The sequence below is a fragment of the Manis javanica genome, chromosome 4 (genome assembly GCF_040802235.1).
Source record: "Manis javanica isolate MJ-LG chromosome 4, MJ_LKY, whole genome shotgun sequence".
Taxonomy (NCBI): Eukaryota; Metazoa; Chordata; class Mammalia; order Pholidota; family Manidae; genus Manis; species Manis javanica.
In genome coordinates, this window is record NC_133159.1 from 27,453,973 (window position 1) to 27,477,064 (window position 23,092).

Below are 23,092 nucleotides of genomic sequence, written 5' to 3' on the forward strand. Positions count from 1 at the left end.
TTACCAGAATGTTCTATTATCACTGCCTTTTGTAAGCTACAAAATGCCACGCAACTGTAAAGTAGGGTTCGTAGTTTGCAAAGTAGATTACTGACCCACTATTGCCTTTAACATCAGTAGTCTGGTGACCTCTTGTATGTGGAACACACAAATCTTTGCTTCACTCTCCATTCACTTCCCACACTTTCCATTACTATTTTGTAGGTGTTGATGAATAGACAGGGTTTTTATTTGTGATTTCTCCACCTAGGGGTTTCACAGACCAGCTGCGGAAGATTTCCAAGGATGCAGGGATGCCCATCCAAGGCCAGCCTTGCTTCTGCAAATATGCACAGGGGGCAGACAGTGTGGAGCCCATGTTCCGGCATCTCAAGAACACCTACTCAGGGCTACAGCTGATAATCGTCATCCTGCCAGGGAAGACACCAGTGTATGGTAAGGATATCTTAAGATTCATATTCCTTTTAAAATTATGCTAAAGCATATCCTAAAACTTTTAAACATTAAGACATAATTTATAGCTACAGTATTTTAAACCATGTATCATTACTTTAAAGACATAAATCAGTGAGGAAACTAAATAGTCCAAGAAGAGACACTGTGGAAAGAATTTCAGTAGTTAAAAGAGGCATTACAAAACAGTGGTTAAGGAAAGAATTATTTCTTAAAAATGGCATTGAGGAAATCGATTCAAAATGGTGGAATGAGAGATGAGACAGAGAACTCCTCCCAAAATCACATATAATATGAAAATATACTTAATACAATTAATCCTAAAAGAACAATAGGAAAGAAGACTGTACCAGACTGCATACACCTGGAAAACAGAGCAGACCTCACGAAACATAGTAACATACCAAAGCCATGCTTGCTGGTTGCCTTGCCCTTCTTCACTGCCTGTATCAGCTACCCACACACAGGAAGCAGTCTCTGGGACACTCTCCCGAGCTGCTGTGGGCGGGGCTGTTCTCTGGCAGCTTCGCACCTGTGGCGGGTCAGCCGGTTTGCTTGCAGAGCTGGCAGGGTGGAATGAATGGCAGGCTGCTTATTGCTGTGAGGGGCTTTGGGTCTGGGTTATCCGTGAGTGGGTTGGGGCACCTGAAGTTCCTTAGGATTCCCATCCTGCTGGGCTGAGTGTGCCAGAACCATTCCATCCAGCTGTAAAGCCCCTGTCCCTTTAAGACTTTCAAAAAACACCCACTTTTCTTTTGTCCCAGGGGAGCCAGCTGTGGGAACCCGCTCACAGTCTCCATCTTGGATTTTACTTTTCCATTTGTCTAATATCCAGGACACCATGCAATATGTGTCTGTGCTCCCAGGGCAGATTATTAGGGCTGGTTATTTAGCAGCCCTGTGCTTCCACTCCCTCCCCACTCTGATTCTTTTCCTCCCCACAGTGAGCTGGGATGGGCGGAGTGCTCGGGTCCTGCTGGCTCGCAGTTTTGTATCTTACCCTTTTCGTGAGATGCTGAGTTCTCACAGATGTAGGTGTAGCCTGGCTGTTGTACTGTACCTTCTGGTTTCCCTTTTAGGCGTAGTTGTATTTGTTATATTTTCAAATATATATATATATGGTTTTTGGAGGAGATTTATGCCACCCTACTTATGCTGCTATCTTGAGCCTCTCCCCATTTAAATTTGAAGGAGAGATTAAACAATTTTCAGATAAGCAAGAGCTGAGAGAACTTCCCTCCCACAAACCACTTCTACAGTGTATTTTGGAGGGACAGCTTTAGATGGAAGTATTCCTAAGGCTAAATAGCTGTCACCAGGGGAAATAAAAGCACAGCAAAGTAGAACAATTAAATACTAAGCAGATACAAAATCAAATCAACTAACCCGAAAGTCAATCAAGGGACAGACAAAGAGTACACAATGTGATACCTAATATATAAAGAATGGAGGAGGGAGAGAGAGGATTAAAGATGGCAGCGTGAGAGGTGAGACAGAAACCTCCTCCTAAAACCACATATAATACGAAAATATAATTAATACAACTAATCCTGAAAAAGCAACAGGAAAGAAGGCTGCACCAGACTGCATACACCTAGAGAAAAGAGCAGACCTCAGGGAACAGGGTAAGGTACCAAAGCCTTGATCCAGTGAGACCCAAGCCCTTCCCCCACCCAGCTCACCCGTGGGAGGAAGAGAAACAGAGTGGGGAGGGAGTGGAGGCCTGGGACTGCTGAACACCTAGCTCTGGAGATCTGCTCTGGGAGCACAGATGTACACTGCATGGTGCTCTGGTGATTAGTGGGGTTGTAAAGCTAAGACAGGCAGACTATCTGGAGTTTCCAGCTGCTTCTGGAAAACAAGGATTCATATACAGCTGATTGGGGCAGGCAGTCTAAGAGACTTCCTAAAAGCGAGAGAGCTGCTAAAGGGGAAAGGATTGCATAGAGCTTACTGCTCAGGAGAAAGGACAGGTACACATGGGAACTTAAATGATCTTCAGGTGCTCCATCCCCCTGGCTGGCTACATAGCTCTAAGACCCCGCACCATGATACACACCCTGCTATGCCTTCTTCCCAGCTGCCCAGCACCTGACATGCAAACTGGCAGCTCCTGCCCTGGGGTCAGTCCAGTCAGAGGGAAGCCCCACCAATGGCAGCTACAAACACAAAACATAAAGGCTTACACCCGCATATTCGGCCCAGTGGTTCTAGCAGTGGAGACAGGCATAGCAGCTGGGAAGCACAAAACAGCTCTTTCCTTTCCCCAGACACCAGCACCACTCCCCAGAAACCCCCAACATCGCTCCAGCTGCTGAGCAGCTCCAGAGAGTAGAGCTTCTGGGCACTAGAAGGCACCACAGACAAATATGAAACTTCAAAGGAACCTGGTTCAAAGCAAAATCTCAACACAAGAAAAAGGATCGAGTGAGACTGAATTAATAAATCTCCCTGAAAGAGATTTCAAAATAAAAACCATAAACATGCTCCTGGAGGTACAGAAAAATATTCAAGAACTCAGGAACGAATTTAGGATGGAGATCCAGTCATTGAGGAACACAATGGAGGGTATAAAAAGCACATTAGATATGCTGGAGGAGATGATAAATGAAATAGAAATTAGGGAAGAGGAATACAAAGAAGCTGAGGCACAGAGAGAAAAAGGATCTCTAAGAATGAAAGAATATTGAGAGAACTGTGTGACCAATCGAAGCAGAACAATATTCTCATTATAGGGGTACCAGAAGAAGAAGAGAGAGAAAAAAGGATAGAAAGTGTCTTTGAAGAAGTAATTGCTGTAAACTTCCCCAGTCTGGGGAAGGAGATACTCTCTCAGGCCATGGAGATCCACAGATCTCCCAACACAAGGGACCCAATGAGGACAACATCAAGACATATAGTAATTAAAATGGCAAAGACCAAGAATAAGGACAGACTATTAAAAGCAGCCAGAGAGAGAAATAAGATGACATACAAAGGAAAGCCCATCAGGCTATCATCAAGAAATCTTATAGGCCAGAATGGAGTGGCATGATATATTTAATGCAATAGAAGATAAGGGCCTTGAACCAAGAATACTTTATCCAGCAAGATTATCATTTAAATTGGAGAAAGGGTTAAACAATTTTCAGATAAGCAAAAGCTGAGAGATTTTACCTCCCACAAACCATCTCTACAGTGTATTTTGGAGAGACTGCTGTAGATGAAAGTGTTCCTAAGGTTAAACAGCTGTCACCAGAGGTAATAAAAAGGGATAGACAAAGAGTACAGAATATAACACCTAATATATAAAGAATGGATGAGGAAGAAAAGAAGGGGGGGAAAAAGAACCTTTAGATTGTGTTTATAACAGCATACTAAGTGAGTTAAGTTAGACTTTAGATAGTAAAGAACTTACCCTTTGGAAATCACGAATCTAAAGCCTACAATGGCAATAAGCACATACATATCGATTATCACCCTAAAGGTAAATGATCTGAATACACCAATCAAAAGACATACAGTCACTGAATGGATAAAAAAACAAGACCCAACTATACGCTGCCTACAAGAGACTCTTCAAACACAAAGACATACACAGACTGAAAGTGAAGGGATGGAAAAATATATTTCATGCAATTAATAGGGAGAAAAAAAGCAGGTGTTGCAGTACTTGTATCAGACAAAATACACTTTAAAACAAAGAAATTCAGAAGAGACAGAGAAGAACATTATGTAATGATAAATGGGTCAATCCAACAAGAGGATATAACCATATAAATATCTATACACCCACCACAGGATCACCTACATGTGTGAAACAAATACTAACAGAATTAAAAGGGGAAATAGAATGCAATGCATTCATTCTAGGAGACTTCAATACTCCACTCACCCCAAAAGACAGATCAACCAGAAAGAAAATAAGTAAGGACACAGGCATTGAACAACACATCAGAACCGATGGACCAAACAGACATCTACAGAACTCTACTCCAAAAAGCAGCAGGATACACATTCTTCTCAAGTGCACATGGAACATTTTCAAGAATAGATCACATACTAGGCCACAAAAGGAGCCTCAGTAAATTCAAAGAGATTGAAATTGTACCAACCAGCTTCTCAGACCACAAAGGTATGAAACTAGAAATAAATTATGCAAAGAAAATGTAAAAATCCCACAAGGAGGCTTCACAACATGCTCCTAAATAACTAGTGGATCAATGACCAAATTAAAACAGAGATCAAGCAATATATGGAGACAAATAACAACAATAACTCAACACTGCAAAATCTGTGGGCCGCAGCAAAGGCCGTGCTAAAAGGGAAGTATATTGCAATACAGGCCTACCTCAGGAAAGAAGAACAATCCCATATGAACACTCTAAACTCACAATTAATGAAACTAGAAAAAGAAGAACAAATGAGGCCCAAAGTCAGTAGAAGTAGGGATGTAATAAAGATTAGAACAGAAATAAATAAAATTGTGAAGAATAAAACAATAGAATCAATGAAAGCAGGAGCTGGTTCTTTGAGAAATTAAACAAAATAGATAAACCCCTAGTCATATTTATCAAGAATAAAAGAGAATCATAAATGAGAAAGGAAAAATCACTATAGATAACACATAAATACAAATAACTATTAGATAAAACTATGAAAAATTATATGCTAACAAACTGGATCACCTAGAAGAAATGGACAACTTTCAAGAAAAATACAACCTTCCAAGGATGACCAAGGAAGAAACAGAAAATCTGAACAGACCAATTCCTAGAAATGAAATTGAATTGTTAATCAAAAAACTACCTAAGAAAAACACCCGGACCAGATGGCTTCACCGCTGAATTTTATCAAACATTTTGGGAAGACCTAATGCCCATTCTCCTTAAAGTTTTCCAAAAATTAGAAAAGGAGGGAATACTTCCAAACTCATTCTAAAAGGCCAGCATCACTCTAATACCAAAACAAGGCAAGACACCACAAAAAAGAAAATTGCAGACCAATATCCCTGATGAACATAGATGGAAAAATATTCAACAAAATATTAGCAAACCGAATTCAAAAACACATCAAGAAGATCATCCATCATAATCAAGTAGGATTCATTCCAGGGTTACAAGGATGCTACAATATTAGAAAATCCATCAGTATCATCCACCACATCAACATAATCAAGGACAAAAATGACATTATCAGCTCCATAGATGCTGTAAATGCATTAGACAAAAATCTAACACACAACTCTCTCAACAAAATGGGTATAGGGGGCAAGTACCTCAACATAATAAAGGCCATATATGACAGACTCACAGCCAACATTATACTTAACAGCAAGAAGCTAAAAGCTTTTCCTTTAAGATTGGCAACAAGACAAGAATGCCCACTCTCCCCACTTTTATTCAACATAGTTCTAGAGGTCCTAGCCACAGCAATCACACAACACAAAGAAACAAAAGGCACAGGGCGGAGCCAAGATGGCAGTGTGAGTAGAGCAGTGGAATTCTCCTCCCAAAACTATATGTATTTTTGAAAATACAACAAATACAACTATTTCTAAAAGAGAGACAGAAGACACAAGACAACAGCCAGACTACATCTACACCTGCAAGAACCCAGCGCCTCGCAAAGGGGGTAAGATACAAGCCACGGCCCGGAGGGACCTGAGCGCCCCTCACCCCAGCTCCCTGGTGGGAGGAGAGGATTCAGAGGGGGGAGGGAGAGGGAGCCCAGGACTGCAAAATACCCAGCCTTAGCCATCCGCACTGGAGCGCAGACACACACTGCATGGAGTGCTGGATACTAGGGAAACAGGGCAGTAAGACCTGTGAGTGGGTCCCTGCAGCCGGTGCCCTGGGATAAAAGAAAAGCGAGTGCCCTTTGAAAATCTTAAAGGGATGAGGGCCTCACAGCTAGATGGAAGCACCCCAGCATAATCAGCCCAGTAACTGGGAATCCCGGGGAACCCTGGGTGCCCCAAACCCCTGGGCAGCAGCGCAGCTCGGAAGCCCCTTATGGTGATAAACAGCCTCCCACCTGTTCCCCTCTGGCATGACTCTGCCATAGTGGCAGAGGCCATGCCCACAGCAACCGGGCAGAGCTTCTTCCACAGCAGCTGGGCAAGAATCAGACACCCCATCTGTGCACAGCTGCCCAGCACAAGCCGCTAGGGGGTCGCTGTTCTCCCAGGGGAGGAAGACCACAACTAGCAAGAAGAGACGTTCTTCCAGCCAACATATGCACCAGCTCCCCGCAACTACCTCTATCGCCATGAAAAGGCAGAAGAATTTGATCCAGACCAGACTAACAGAGACAACCCCTGAAAAGGAGATAGACCTAACCAATCTCCCTGAAAAAGAATTCAAAATAAAGGTCATAACCATACTGATGGATCTTCAGAGAAATATGCAAGAACTAAGGGATGAAGTCCGGAGGGAGATTACAGAAATGAAACTATCTCTGGAAGGACTTAAGAGCAGACTGGATGAGGTGCAAGAGGCCATTAATGGAATAGAAATCAGAGAACAGGAACACAGAGAAGCTGACACAGAGAGAGATAAAAGGATCTCCAGGAATGAAACAATATTAAGAGAACTGTGTGACCAATCCAAAAGGAACAACATTTGCATTATAGGGGTACCAGAAGAAGAGAGAGAAAAAGGGATAGAAAGTGTCTTTGAAGAAATAATTCCTGAAAACTTCCCCAAACTGGGGGAGGAAATAATCGCTCAGACCACAGTAGTACACAAAACTCCCAACAGAAGGGACCCAAGGAGGACAACACCAAGACACATAAAAATTTAAATGGAAAATATCAAGGACAAGGACAGAGTTTTAAAGGCAGCTAGAGAGAGGAAAAAGGTCAACTACAAAGGAAAACCCATCAGGCTATTATCAGACTTCTCAACAGAAACCTTACAGGCCAGAAGAGAATGGCATGATATATTTAATGCAATGAAACAGAAGGGCCTTGAACCAAGAATACTGTATCCACCATGATTATCCTTTAAATATGAAGGAGAGATTAAACAATTCCCAGACAAGCAAAAGTTGAGGGAATTTGCCTCCTACAAACCACCTTTACAGGGTATTTTAGAGGGACTGCTCTAGATGGGAGCACTTGTAAGGCTAAACAGAGGTCACCAGAGAAAATAAAAACACAGCAAAGAAAGCAGACCAACCAAATACTAACTAAAGGCAAAAAATAAAATCAACTACCCACAAAAGCAGTTAAAGGAAACACAAAAGAGCACAGAATAAAACAACTAACATGTAAAGAATGGAGGAGGAGGAATAAGAAGGGAGAGAAATAAAGACTCACTAGACAGTGTTTGTAATAGCTCCATAAGTGAGTTAAGTTAGACAGTAAGATACTAAAGAAGCTAACCTTGAACCTTTGATACCCATGAATCTAAAGCCTGCAATGGCAATAAGTACATATCTTTCAATAATCACCCTAAATGTAAATGGACTGAATGCACCAATCAAAAGATACAGAGTAATAAAATGGATAAAAAAGCAAGACCCATCTATATGCTGCTTACAAGAGACTCACCTCAAACCCAAAGACATGCACAGACTAAAAGTCAAGGGGTGGGAAAAGATATTCCATGCAAACAACAGGGAGAAAAAAGCAGGTGTTGCAGAACTAGTATCAGACAAAATAAACTTCAAAACAAAGAAATTAACAAGAGATAAAGAAGGACATTACATAATGATAAAGGGCTCAGTCCAACAAGAGGATATAACCATTATAAATAAAAATATATAACCCAACACAGGAGCACCAGCATATGTGAAACAAATACTAACAGAACTAAAGGAGGAAATAGAATGCAATGCATTCACTTTAGGAGACTTCACCATACCACTCACTACAAAGGATAGATCCACTGGCCAGAAAATAACTAAGGACACAGAGGCACTGAACAACACCCTAGAACAGATGGACCTAATAGACATCTATAGAACTCTACACCCAAAAGCAACAGGATACACATTCTTCTCAAGTGACATACTAGGTCACAAAAAAAGCCTCACTAAATTCAAAAAGATTGAAATCTTACCAACCAACTTTTCAGACCACAAAGGTATAAAACTAGAAATAAATTGTACAAAGAAAGCAAAAAGGCTCACAAACACATGGAGGCTTAACAACATGCTCCTAAATAATCAATGGATTAACAACCAAGTTAAAATAGAGATCAAGCAATATATGGAAACAAATGACAACAACAACACAAAGCCCCAACTTCTGTGGGACGTAGCAAAAGCAGTCTTAAGAGGAAAGTATATAGCAATCCAGGCATACTTAAAGAAGGAAGAACAATCCCAAATGAACAGTCTAACATCACAATTATCGAAATTGGAAAAAGAAGAACAAATGAGGCCTAAGGTCAGCAGACGGAGGGACATAATAAAGATCAGAGAAGAAATAAATAAAATTGAGAAGAATAAAACAACAGAAAAAATCATTGAAACCAAGAGCTGGTTCTTTGAGAAAACAAAACAAAACACATAAGCCTCTAGCCAGACTTATTAAGAGAAAAAGAGAATCAACACACATCAACAGAATCAGAAAAGAGAAAGGAAAAATGACGACAGACCCCACAGAAATACAAAGAATTATTAGAGACTACTATGAAAACCTATATGCTAACAAGCTGGAAACCTAGAAGAAATGGACAACTTCCTAGAAAAATACAACCTTCCAAGACTGACCAAGGAAGAAACACAAAAATGAAAGAAAGCAATTATGAGCAAAGAAATTGAAGTGGTAATCAAAAAACTACCCAAGAACCAAACCCCCGGGCCAGATGGATTTACCTCGGAATTTTATCAGACATACAGAGAAGACATAGTACCCATTCTCCTTAAAATTTTCCAAAAAATAGAAGAGGAGGGAATACTGCCAAACTCATTCTATGAAGCCAACATCACCCTAATACCAAAACCTAGCAAAGACCCCACCAAAAAAGAGAATTACAGACCAATATCCCTGATGAATGTAGATGCAAAAATACTCAAAATATTAGCAAGCCGAATTCAAAAATATATCAAAAGGATCATACACCATGACCAAGTGGGATTTATCCCAGGGATGCAAGGATGGTACAACATTCGAAAATCCATCAACGTCATCCACTACGTCAACCAAAAGAAAGACAAAAACCACATGATCATCTCCATAGATGCTGAAAAAGCATTTGACAAAACTCAACGTCCATTCATGATAAAAACTCTCAACAAAATGGGTATAGAGGTCAAGTACCTCAACATAATAAAGGCCATATATGATAAACCCACAGCCAACATCATACTGAACAGCGAGAGGCTGAAAGCTTTTCCTCTGAGATTGGGAACAAGACAGGGATGCCCACTCTCCCCACTGTTATTTAACATAGTACTGGAGGTCCTGGCCATGGCAATTAGACAAAACAAAGAAATACAAGGAATCCAGATTGGTAAAGAAGTTAAAGTGTCACTATTTGCAGATGACATGATATTGTACATAAAAGAACCATAAAGACTCCACTCCAAAACTACTAGAACTGATATCGGAATACAGCAAAGTTGCAGGATACAAAATTAACACACAGAAATCTATGGCTTTCCTATACACTAACAATGAACTAATAGAAAGAAAAATCAGGAAAGCAATTCCATTCACAATAGCATCAAAAAGAATAAAATACCTAGGAATAAACCTAACCAAGGAAGTGAAAGACTTACACCCTGAAACTATAAGACACTCTTAAGAGAAATTAAAGAGGACACTAACAAATGGAAACTCATCCCATGCTCTTGGCTAGGAAGAGTTAATATCCTCAAAATGGCCATCCTGCCCAAAGCAATCCCTATCAAATTACCAACAGCATTCTTCAACAAACTGGAACAAATAGTTCAAAAATTCATATAGAAACACCAAAGACCCCAAATAGCCAAAGTAATCCTGAGAAGGAAGAATAAAGTGGGGGGGTTCTCGCTCCCCAGCTTCAAGCTCTACTACAAAGCCACAGTAAATCAAGACAGTTTGGTACTCTTACAAGAACAGAACCACAGACCAGTGTAACAGAATAGAGACCCCAGACATTAACCCAAACATATATGACCAATTAATATATGATTAACAAGCCATGGACATACAATGGGGAAATGAGAGTCTCTTCAACAGATGGTGGTGGCAAAACTGAACAGCTACATGTAAGAGAATGAAACTGGATTGTTGTCTAACCCCATATACAAAAGTAAACTCGAAATGGATCAAAGACCTGAATGTTAGTCATGAAACCATAAAACTCTTAGAAAAAAACTTAGGCAAAAATCTCTTGGACGTAAACATGAGCGAATTCTTCATAAACATATCTCCCTAGGCAAGGGAAACAAAAGCAAAAATGAAAAGTGGGACTGCATCAAGCTGAAAAGCTTCTGTACAGCAAAGGACATCATCAATAAAACAAAAAGGTACCCTACAGTATGGAAGAATATATTCATAAATGACAGATCTGATAAAGGCTTGACATCCCAAATATATAAAGAGCTCACACACCTCAACAAACAAAAAGCAAATAATCCAAGTAAAAAATAGGCAGAGGAACTGAACAGACATTTCTCCAAGGAAGAAATTAAGATGGCCAACAGACACATGAAAAGATGCTCCACATCGCTAGTTATCAGAGAAATGCAAATTAAAACCACAATGAAATATCACCTCACACCAGTAGGGATGGCAACCATCCGAACGACAAACAAAAACAAATGTTGGCGAGGTTGTGGAGAAAGGGGAACCCTCCTACACTGCTGGTGGGAATGTAAACTAGTTCAACGACTATGTAAAGCAGTATGGAGGTTCCTCAAAAAGCTCAAAATAGAAATACCATTTGACCCAGGAATTCCACTTTTAAGAATTTATCCTAAGTATGTAGCAGCCCAGTTTGAAAAAGACAGATGCACCCCTATGTTTATTGCAGCACTATTTACAATAGCCAAGAAATGGAAGCAACCTAAGTGCCCATCAGTAGATGAATGGATAAAGAAGATGTGGTACATATACACAATGGAATATTATTCAGCCATAAGAAGAAAATAAATCCTACCATTTGCAACAACATGGATGGAGCTAGAGGGTATTATGCTCAGTGAAATAAGCCAGGCAGAGAAAGACAAATACCAAATAATTTCACTCATATGTGGAGTATAAGAACAAAGAAAAACTGAAGGAACAAAATGGCAGCAGACTCACAGAACCCAAGAATGGACTAACAGTAGCCAAAGGGGAGGGACTGGGGAGAATGGGGGGGAAGGGAAGGATAAGGGTGGGGGAAAATAAAAGTGGTATTGCTATTAGCATGTATAATGTTGGGGGGAGGCATGGTGAGGTCTGTGCAACACAGAAAAGACAAGTAGTGATTCTACAATGTCTTACTATGCTGATGGACAGTGACTGATGGGGTTTGTGTGGGGGACTTGGTGGAGGGAGGACCCTAGTAAACATAATGTTCTTCATGTAATTGTAGATTAATGATAAGAAAATAATTTTTTTTAATTAAAAAAAAAAACAAAGAAATAAAAGGCATCCAGATTGGCAACAAAGAAGTTAAACTTTCACTGTTTGCAGATTACATGGTATTGTATATAAAAATCCCCAAAGAATCCACTCCAAAACTATTACACCTAATATCTGAATTCAGCAAAGTTGCAGGATACAAAATTAATACACAGAAATCTGTGGCATTCCTATACACTAACCATGAACTAGCAGAAAGATAAATCAGGAAAACAATTCCATTCACAATTGCATCAAAAAGTATAAAATACCTAGGAATAAACCTAACCAAAGAAGTGAAACACCTATACTAACAAAACTACAAGACACTCATGAGAGAAATTAAAGAAGATACCAATAAATGGAAACACATCCCATGCTTATGGATAGGAAGAATTAATATTTTCAAAATGGCCATCCTGCCTAAAGCAATCTACAGATTTAGTGCAATTCCTATCAAAATACCGACAGCATTCTTCAGTGAACTAGAGAAAATCATTCTAAAGTTCATATGGAACCACAAAAGACCTCAAATAGCCAAGGCAATTCTGAGAAGGAAGAATAAAGCTGGGAGAATTATGCCTCCCAACTTCAAGCTCTACTACAAAGCCACAGTAATCAAGACAATTTGGTACTGGCACAACAACAGACCCATAGACCAATGGAACAGACTAGAGAGCCCTGATATAAACCCAACCATATATGGTCAATTAATGTATGATAAAGGAGCCATGGACATACAATGGGGAAAATAACAGCCTCTTCAATAGCTGGTGTTGGCAAAAATGGACAGCTACATGCAAGAGAATGAAACTGGATTATTGGTTAACCCCATGCACAAAAGTAAACTGGAAATGAATTAAAGACTTGAATGTAAGTCATGAAACCATAAAACTCTTAGAAGACAACATAGGCAAACATTTCCTGAATATAAGCATGAGCAACTTCTTCCTGAACACATCTCCTTGAGAAAGGGAAACAAAAGCAAAAATGAACTCATGGGACTACATCAAGCTAAAAAATTTCTGTACCACAAAGGACACCATTAACAGAACTAAAAGGCATCCTACAGTATGGGAGAATATATTTGTAAATGACATATCTGATATGCAGTTAACATCCAAAATATATAAAGAATTTACATGCCTCAACACCCAAAAATCAAATAATCCAATTAACAAATGGGCAGAGGATATGAAGAGACAGTTCTTGAAAGAAATTCAGATGGCCAACAGACATGTGAAAAGATGCTCCACATCACTAATCATCAGGGAAATGCAAATTAAAACCACAATAAGATATCACCTCGCACCAGTAAGAATGGCCACCATCAAAAATACTAAGAACAAATGCTAGCGAGGATGCGGAGAAAGGGGAATACTTCTACTCTGCTGGTGGGAATGTAAACTAGTTCAACCATTGTGGAAAGCAGTATGGAGGTTCTTCAAAAAACTAAAAATAGGAATACCATTTGACCCAGGAATCCCACTCCTTGGAATTTACCCAAAGAATACAACTTCTCAGATTCAAAAAGACATATGCACCCCTATGTTTATTGCAGCACTTTTTACAATAGCCAAGATATGGAAGCAACCTAAGTGTCCATCGGTAGATGAATGGATAAAGATTATGTGGTACATATACACAATGGAATTCTATTCATCCGTAAGAAAGAAACAAATCCTACTATTTGCAACAACATGGATGGAGCTGGAAGACATTATGCTCAGTGAAATAACCCAGGCGGAGAAAGACAAGTGCCAAATGATTTCCCTCATTTGTGGAGTATAACAATGAAGCAAAACCGAAGGAACAAAATAGCAGCGGACTCAGAGACTCCAAGAATGAACTAGTGGTTACCAAAGGGGAGAGGTGTGAGAAGGCAGGTGGGGAGGGAGGGAGAAGGATATTGAGGGATATTATGTTTACTATATATGGTGTGGGGGATCACGGGGAAAACAGTGTAGCACAGAGAAGGCACATAGTGGATCTGTGGCATCTTGCTGCACTGATGGACAGTAACTGCATTGGGGTATAGGTGGAGACTTCTTAATATGGGTACATGTAATAACCACATTGTTTTTTCATGTGAAACCTTCATAGGAGTGTATATCAATAGTACCTTAATGAAAAACTTAAAGAAAAATTAATACACAGTAATCTGTTCCATTCCTATACACTAACCATGAACTAGCAGAAGGAGAAATCAGGAAAACAATTCCATTTACAATTACATCAAAAAGTATAAAATATCTGGGAATAAACCTAACCAAGGAAGTGGAAGACCTATACTCTCAAAACTACAAGGCACTCTTGAGAGAAATTGAAGAAGATACCCATGAATGGAAACACATCCCATGCTTATGGATAGGAAGACTTAATATTGTTAAAATGGCCATCCTGCCTAAAGCAATCTACAGATTCAATGCAATTCCTGTCAAAATACCAACAGCATTTTTCAATGAACTAGAGAAAATACTTCTGAAATTCATATGGAACCACAAAAGACCCTGAATAGTCAAAGCAATTCTGAGAAGGAAGAATAAAGCAGGGGGATTATGCTCCCCGACTTCAAGCTCTCCTACAAAGCCCCAGTAATCAAGACAATTTGGTACTGCCACAAGAACACCCATAGAACAATGGAAAAGACTAGAGAGTCCAAATATAAACCCAACCATATATGGTCAATTAATACACAATAAAGGAGCCATGGACATACAATGAGGAAATGATGGCCTCTTCAACAACTGGTGTTGGCAAAACTGGACAGCTACATGCAAGAGAATGAAACTGGATTATTGTCTAAACCAAACACCAAAGTAAACTTGAAATGGATCAAAGACCTGAATGTAAGTCATGAAACCGTAAAACTCTTGGAAGACAACATAGGCAAAAATTTCCTGAATATAAACATAAGCAACTTTTTTCTGAATGCATCCCTTGAGAAAGGGAAACAAAAGCAAAAATGAACACATGGGACTACATGAAACTAAAAAGCTCTGTACCGCAAAGGACACCATCAACAGAACAAAAAGACATCCTACAGTATGGGAGAGTATATTTGTAAACGACATATCTGACAAGCGGTTAACATTCAAAATATGTGAGGAACTCACATGCCTTAATACCCAAAAAGCAAATAACCCAATTAAAAAATGAGCAGCGGATATGAAGAGACACTTCTCCAATGAAGAAATTCAGATGGTCAACAGGCACATGAAAAGATGCTCCACATCACTAATTATCAGAGAAATGCAAATAAAAACCACAATGAGATATCACCTCACACCAGTTAGGATGCTCAATATCGAAAAGACTAAGAACAACAAATGCTGGTGAGGATGCGGAGAAAGGGGAACCCTCCTACACTGCTGGTGGAAATGTAAGCTAGTTCAACCATTGTGGAAAGCAGTATGGAGGTTCCTCAAAAAACTAAAAATCGAAGTACCATTTGACCCAGGAATTCAACTCCTAGGAATTTACCCAAAGAAAACAAGATCTCAGATTCAAAAAGACATATGCACCCCTGTTTATCCTGCTGCTGCAGTATTTACAATCACCAAGATATGGAAGCAACCGAAGTGTCCATCAGTAGATGAATGGATAAAGAAGATGTGGTACATATACACAATGGAATACTATACAGCCATAAGAAAGAAACAAATCCTACCATTTGCAACAACATGGATGGAGCTGGAGGATATTATGCTTAGTGAAATAAGCCAGGTAGAGAAGGACAAGTGCCAAATGATTTCCCTCATTTGTGGAGTATTAATAACGAAGCAAAACTGAAGGAACAAAACAGCAGCAGACTCCCAGACTGCATGAAGGAACTAGTGGTTACCAAAGGAAAAGGGTGTGGGAGTGTGGGTGGGGAGGGAGAAGGGATTTGAGGCATATTATGATTGGCACACGGGGTGTGGGGGATCATGGAGAAGACAGTGTAGCACAGAGGAGCAAATAGTGACTCTGTGGCATCTTACTACACTGATGGGCAGTGAGTGCAATGGGATATTGGGGGGACTCGATAATATGGGTGAATGTAGTAAGCACAGTGTTTTTCATGTAAAACCTTCATCAGAGTGTATATCAATAATACCTTAATAAAAAAAAGAAATAATAATAATAAGGGCAATCTATATTTTAAGATTCAGAACATACTATATTATTAAGTGAAAGTGACAATTTGCAAAACAGAATGTGGAGAGTGTTCTCAATTTTTATTTTAAAATGTTTTCCATGTGTTTTATATAGGAAGTTGTATGCATTGATAGTTATAATGGCAGAGGAGGAAAGTTACAAGGTCCTTTATTCCTTTTTGTTATCATTCATATAAAATCACATGAGCAACATTGTAGTTACTAGATTCCCCCCATTATCAAGACCCTACCACGTACCCCATTACAGTCACTGTCCATCAGTGTAGTAAGATGCTGTAGAATCACTACTTGTCTTCTCTGTGCTATACTGCTTTCCCCGTGCCTCCCCCCTATATTATGTGTGCTAATCATAATGCTCCTTATTCCCCTTATCCCTTCCTTCCCACCAACCCTCCCCAGTCCCTTTCCCTTTGGTAACTGTTAGTCCATTCTTGGGTTCTGTGAGTCTGCTGCTGTTTTGTTCCTTCAGTTTTTGCTTTGTTCTTATGCTGCACAGATGAGTGAAATCATTTGGCACACCAGGACCTTTTATTAATACTGCAATACCTCTGTAGTTTTAAATTAGCAGTTACAGAATAGAAATGAAAATAAGTATTCTGTGACTATAACTACATTTAAATAATATAAATGAGAAAATTACTGGGGAAAAGTACAGTAAAATGCAAACAAGGGGTTATGATAGCTTTCTCTTTATGATTTTTTAGTTATTGTAGTTGTACTATTTTTATAATAAAAATATACTTTCTTCAAGACAAATGCTGGGCATAGAAGCCACAGGGCATAAATCTGCAAAGAAGTAAAAAGCTAACCTTTTCAAACAATATGGCTTCTCTCTCACTTACCAACTTTACATTTCCCTGTATGGCCCCGGAAGATGACTGGTTAGCCAGAGACGGGTAAGATTCCTCAAGGGAGGAACAACCTAAGACAGGCATAGTCGCAGTGGGGCCATCAGGTGAGAAATTGAGGATCAACAGAGGTGAGGCTTAGAGCCTCACCCCCCCTGTTTTGAGAGAAATCTTCTGCATCCGTGGATGTATTATTGCCCTTGCCTAGCTTGGATTAACACATAGTCTACAGGCACACACCTGATCATCTACATTTGCTCTCTTACAACACTAAACTATGTTTTCTACCTTTATCTTGCATCTACCTACCACTTCAGCATTTTATTTAAAATAATAATAATAATATTAATAAAGGGAGAAATGTGGGATTCACATATAAATCAAGTATAAAAATCAAACGAATATTCATATTTGACCTGATTGATTATAGTTCATAATGAGTGATCAAAACCGAAAGTTTTTGTGATGACTGCCTTTGTACTGTTCACCATATAAGAACTTATTCACTATGCAAGAATTTGGTCACCATGTAAGAACTTGTTCGTTATGCTTCAGAAGATTGGAGACTGACAAGAATTAGGCTGGGGGTGGATTAATGATTGTGCATTGAGCATTGACTCCCCTATACAGAATTTTATTGTTGTTAACAACCATTTGATCAATAAATATGAGAGATGCCCTCTCAATATATATATATATATATATATACTTTCTTATGAAAGAAGAAAGAAACTTGAAAAATTATCACTAAATACGTAAGCTAGTCTTCAAGGCAGTATGCTTTACATTTTAAAAGTATTGTTTTAGTGTGGTGTAAGTTTTGGTATCCTTACATATGTGATACATTTCAGGGGAGGAAACATAGTAGCTTAATTTTCTATGACGTTTGACCTTTTTTCTAACTAGAGGTATTTGTATTTGCTCCATAGCGGAGGTGAAACGTGTAGGAGATACACTTTTGGGTATGGCTACACAGTGTGTTCAAGTCAAGAATGTAATAAAAACATCCCCTCAAACTCTCTCAAACCTGTGCCTAAAGATAAATGTTAAACTCGGAGGGATCAATAATATTCTTGTACCTCATCAAAGGTAAGATAAGCTAATCACTTAAGAAAATGTCCATTATTTTTTCATATCTTAATTTTTCTGTATACTGCCATACTTGAGATCTGTATAAGAGATAGCTTTGGTGATTCATGCCATAGATGTTTTGGCAAAAAATTAAGAGTTTGGATTGTCTAGATTAAGAGATTCCCTTAGCCATTAAGGCCATGTTAGGAAATATAGGTCTTATTTTATGCAAAAAGGAAAGTCTGTGAAGGAAAGAGGAATGATCTGATTTGCATTTTTAAAAGACAGTGATACTGAAGGTCCATCACTGGGAAAGTTATGAATTTAATTTTTTTACTTCCAGTCTCTGGAATATTTCATGGCTGTACAAAAAAGAGAAAGAACTATATTTTAACCTGAAAGATTGTCCGTGATATATTACTAGGTAAAATATAAGTAGATTATATGATATATGGTATATAATATAATCCATTTCTTAGAAATGAAAAAGAATCAATCAAAAAAAAGAGATTCCCTTATAAAATCCTCTTGCTTAGCTGAAAAGTATCAAAAACTTTATTTCTCACTGGAGAACCCATCATGAGGCTACACACTCACCTGGAAAGTGAGGGAAGAAAGGAGGGTCTTGGGGCATTTGTCAGTTAAGTACATTAGTTAAGTAAGCCACATCAGCCCCTGCTACAGTCACAGGGACAACAGATGTTACTGTTAGAATGCCATCATTTCTATGAGATCTTAGGAAGTATGAGAATGGTAACCTACAAACAGGTGCTAGGCAAGAGCCATTACTTGGATAATGGAACAAGTTTCCTTTTAATAGGTGAAGCAGCTAAAGCTTTTAAAAATTCATCATCTTGACCAGTATGCACCACAAATCATATGTGTTTCATAAAAAAGCTCTTTTTTTCCCTGTTTTTCCATGCTGCCTCTACTCCCTGTTCCTATTAAATATGAGATGAAATTCATAAATGAAATGAATATAGAATTTTATCAAGTCCAAGAACTAAGAAATAACCATTTGAATCTTAAAGGATATAGTTTTAAAAATAAAGTGAACTAGTAGCTACTTTAAGACTGTTAAATATATGTTACTCAAATTTATACTTTTGATCAGGAGAAGGGGAATAGTAGACTCCCATAATTCCTTCTACTGTTAAGTTTAGTGACTCTTTTTCTCTTTAAGAGATTACATAAACTTAAAATGTAAGTAGATCAAAGAAAGATTGATACAGATTGGTGGATTAATATGAGGAAGTTTACCATTTTATGCCTATTAGAAAAACATTAACAGCAGTTGCCTTTTGCAACCAACAGCACCACTGCTTAGGGCAGAAAACTGCTCTGAATAAGACATTGGATAGACCCATTGTGACAACTTTTCATTCATGAATTAAGAGAATAAAGCTGTCAGTAGTTCAGGCCTATGCTGCTGTCATATAGGACCTCCCCTGTGCTGTGTCTACAGCTTGCAGTTGTGTTGCAGTAGTATGAAACAGATAAATGGCTAATGAAAAAAATGAATTATCTAACTCTTAAAAAATGTGTTTAAGACCTTCTGTGTTCCAGCAACCAGTGATCTTTTTGGGAGCAGATGTGACTCACCCACCAGCTGGTGATGGGAAGAAACCTTCTATTGCTGCTGTAAGTGTTACTAATCAGGTTTATGTAAAAATTAGATGAAGATCAACATTTTGGCTCAGCATTAAAATTTTAACACTAAATTAATTTTAACATTAAAATTCAACTTCTTAACTTTCTTTGAAATCTCACTCTATAGCCAACTGAAATGTTCTTTGGAATTTTGAAAGGAATGCTCATTCTCTGGTTTGGGGCTTCAAGTTCCATATATACATATTAAATCAAGTTTCTTAATTATATTACTCATATCTTCTGTTTCCCACTTTAATTTGCCTTTTGATTTCTCCATGATGGTGTATTTTCAGTTACTTCTTGTAATTCAATATTCAGTTACTTTTATTATAATTCAGTAAAAATAGTTTATATATTTTGGTTGTGTCTTTATTACTAAAAGATGCATTATATATAAGCTTGGTGGGTTGCATTTTTTTCAATATAAAATAATTTTTGTTTTTATCCAATTTAATACTTTGCACCTCGATTCTTTATTTTGATATTGCCATTCCTACTTTTAATATCTGCCTATTTTATTTGTAACCTTTTGGTGCCAGTTCCTTTAAATGTATTTCTCATAGACTTCAGAAAACCAGATAATGTTTACCTAACTTGATAACTGCTTGATTTTAACAAGTGCCAACGTTTTTAAAATGTCAACATATTAGGCATATTTGATAAATTTCAGAAATTAAACTGTAGGACATTTTTGTATCTTTTCTATCATCCATTAAAATAACCTGAAGTCTTAACAATCTAATAAATCTTATTTATCTTTGAAAATGATAGTAATATTAAATTTTTCACTTGTGATTCCAAAATTGATTTCACTAGTGAAGAAAACTGAACTTTATCTGTTAATAATGTTAATTACATTGCTTTGTAGTCTTATAATTACACATGAATTGTGTCCTAGAGGTAATACTGAGCCATCTCTGACATTCATAAAAATGTTCTTATAGAAAATAAAATGATTTAAAACAAATTCAAAAGACTTATTTTGGATTTGCTATTTGAGGGTCATTTTTCCAAGAAAGTTTAAGCATATTTATTTCTTTTAAACTTCTGGGTAGTCATATCCTTTTCTACTAAATCCATTTCTACCAAATATTTACTCTCTTTTATGATCATCAGAGGTCTTATAAATAGAATTTATTGATTCTTTTTGCTATATGGCTCTATTCCTAAGAATTTAAAAGACCAGTATGAGAAACAAATGTAGTAATAAATGACACATAGTATAATAGACATTGCCTTGCTGGAAATGTAAATTAAATTTTATACTGCAAAGACCTGGTATGTTTGGACAATATTGAGAAATGCAGGGAATTGGAATGTAGGATAGCAGGTTGTGAGGCTCATAAGCTCTGGTGAGGCCTTTTTGTGCCATCATGTGAGGTGTGAATTTATCTTTTAGTAGAGAGATAACATTCAGGGAGAGAAATGGTTAGAGTTTTTTTATTTGTATTTGTATGTTTGTTAGTTTTTTTATATATAGAAGATAAAGAAAAAGCAGATACAACCCTGTGTACATAATAAGTAGACAATTTCTAGCTCATTTTTTTAGAACACTCTTCATTATTTCCAACTCTGACCTAAGACAAAAGAGAAATGTAAGAATTTTCCATATTTTAGTTTCAAGTAAGGCATTTAAATTACTGGCAGGAAGTTAGATACCCTTTTGAAGTACTGTTTTTATTTATTTTTAAACTGAGGTATAATTGACATATTTATTTCAAGTATACCACAAAATGACTCAATATTTGTATATATTGTAAAATAATCGCCATAATAAGTCTGGTTAACATCTGCCACCACAATAGTTATAAATTTTTTTTCTTGTAATAGGAACTTGTAAGATTTATTCTCTTAGCAAACTTGCAACTATGCAATATGGTATTATCGTCTGTAGTCACCATGTTGTACATTACATCTTCATGACTTATTTATTTTACAACTGAAAGGTTGTACATTTTTACCCCTTTCACTTACACCCACCTCCTGCCTCTGGCAACCACAAATCTGTTCGCTATACCTATGAGCTCAGTTGTTTTTGTGTGTTTTGTTTTGTTTTGTATTTAGATTCCACACATAAGTGAGATGGAACAGTATTTGTCTTTCTGTATCTGACTTATTTCACTTAGCATAATGCCTCACTGTCCATCCATGTTGTCACAAATGGCAAGATTTCATTCATTTTTATGGCTGAATAGTATTCCATTGTGTATGTATGCCACATTTTCTTTATCCATTCATCCACTGATAGACATTTAGGTTGTTTCCGTGTCTTGTCTTCTGTAAATAATGCTGCAGTGAGCATGCAGAGTTCCATTTTTGAAACATGACTTTGGTGTAAATACCCTGGAAAAAAGAGAAGCTGGAGGCAGAGTGATCAGCTGGTTCTCAGCCTAGGCTCCGGTAACAATGATGTGTAGACTTTTTTTTAAGTTCAGGTTTCAGGGATCATGCTTCAGTAGGTCTGTGACTGACTATAGTCAAGGTGAGTTTGTAAGTCCATGCTTGAAGGTTCCCTCTGCTCCAAACACAACAATATTAAACCAGTTACAGAAAGACAAAATTAAGATAGCTATGACTGTCAAAACCAAGATTAACTTCTCTAAGCAAATGACAAGATACAAAACTCAAATAAAATGCAGTAAGATTGACTATGGTTTGAAGCCTTCCAGTCTAGGACATTTGCAGTAAGAGAGAAGTTCTTTTAAAATTTGAAATGAAACAATTCTAAGATGATGCCAAAGTCAAATATGGATTCTGGGGTGGTTAAAGTATTAAAAGGTATAAAGAGAAATTAAAGGGTTTAAATGGGCCCTCTTTTTTTACTTATCTCCTTTCTCTTACTTTTTTTTTGAAACCTTTTTTTATTAAAGTATACTTGATAGACAATATTATATAGTTTTCAACTATACAAGACAGTGAGTCAACAGGTACACACATTATTAAATTCTTACCCCCAAATAGTGCAGTTACTATCTGCCAACATAGAAAAACGTTACAGAACCATTGACTGTATTTTCTGTGGAGCACTTCATCCCCTTGACCAACTTGTATTATGATTAAGATTTTGTGCCTCTTTTTATCCGCCTCACCCATCTCACCCATCCCAAACCCTCCACCATGGTTACCTCTAGTCACCTCTCAGTATCTATGAGTCTACTACTATTTTATTCATTTTGTTTTGCTTTGTTTGTAGATTCCATATATAAGTGAAATCCTCTGGCATTGGCCTTTCTCAGCCTGGCTTATTTCACTTAGCATTAAAACCCTCTAGATCCATCCATATTGTCACAAATGGCAGGATTTCTTTCTTTTTATGGCTGAATAATATTCCGTTGTGTATATGTACCACATCTTCTTTATCCATTCATCTACAGATGGGCACTTAG

At 37.8% G+C, this 23,092-nt stretch overlaps 1 protein-coding gene and 1 long non-coding RNA gene across 3 annotated transcripts in view; one reads left to right on the top strand and one right to left on the bottom strand.

Annotated features, from left to right (window-relative positions):
• AGO3 (argonaute RISC catalytic component 3) overlaps window positions 1-23,092 on the top strand; it is a 141,433-nt gene that overhangs the window by 77,967 nt on the left and 40,374 nt on the right. For both annotated transcript variants that reach the window (XM_037021309.2, XM_037021310.2), the window contains exons 12-14: window positions 251-435; window positions 17,915-18,074; window positions 19,607-19,697. In XM_037021309.2, coding sequence (XP_036877204.1) covers window positions 251-435; window positions 17,915-18,074; window positions 19,607-19,697 — 436 coding nt within the window. The remainder of the gene's footprint in view (window positions 1-250; window positions 436-17,914; window positions 18,075-19,606; window positions 19,698-23,092) is intronic.
• Window positions 307-23,092, bottom strand: part of LOC108407153 (uncharacterized) — a 70,023-nt gene continuing 47,237 nt past the window's right edge. Inside the window, exon 3 of the long non-coding RNA XR_012130111.1 lies at window positions 307-410. This is a non-coding gene — a long non-coding RNA (uncharacterized lncRNA). The remainder of the gene's footprint in view (window positions 411-23,092) is intronic.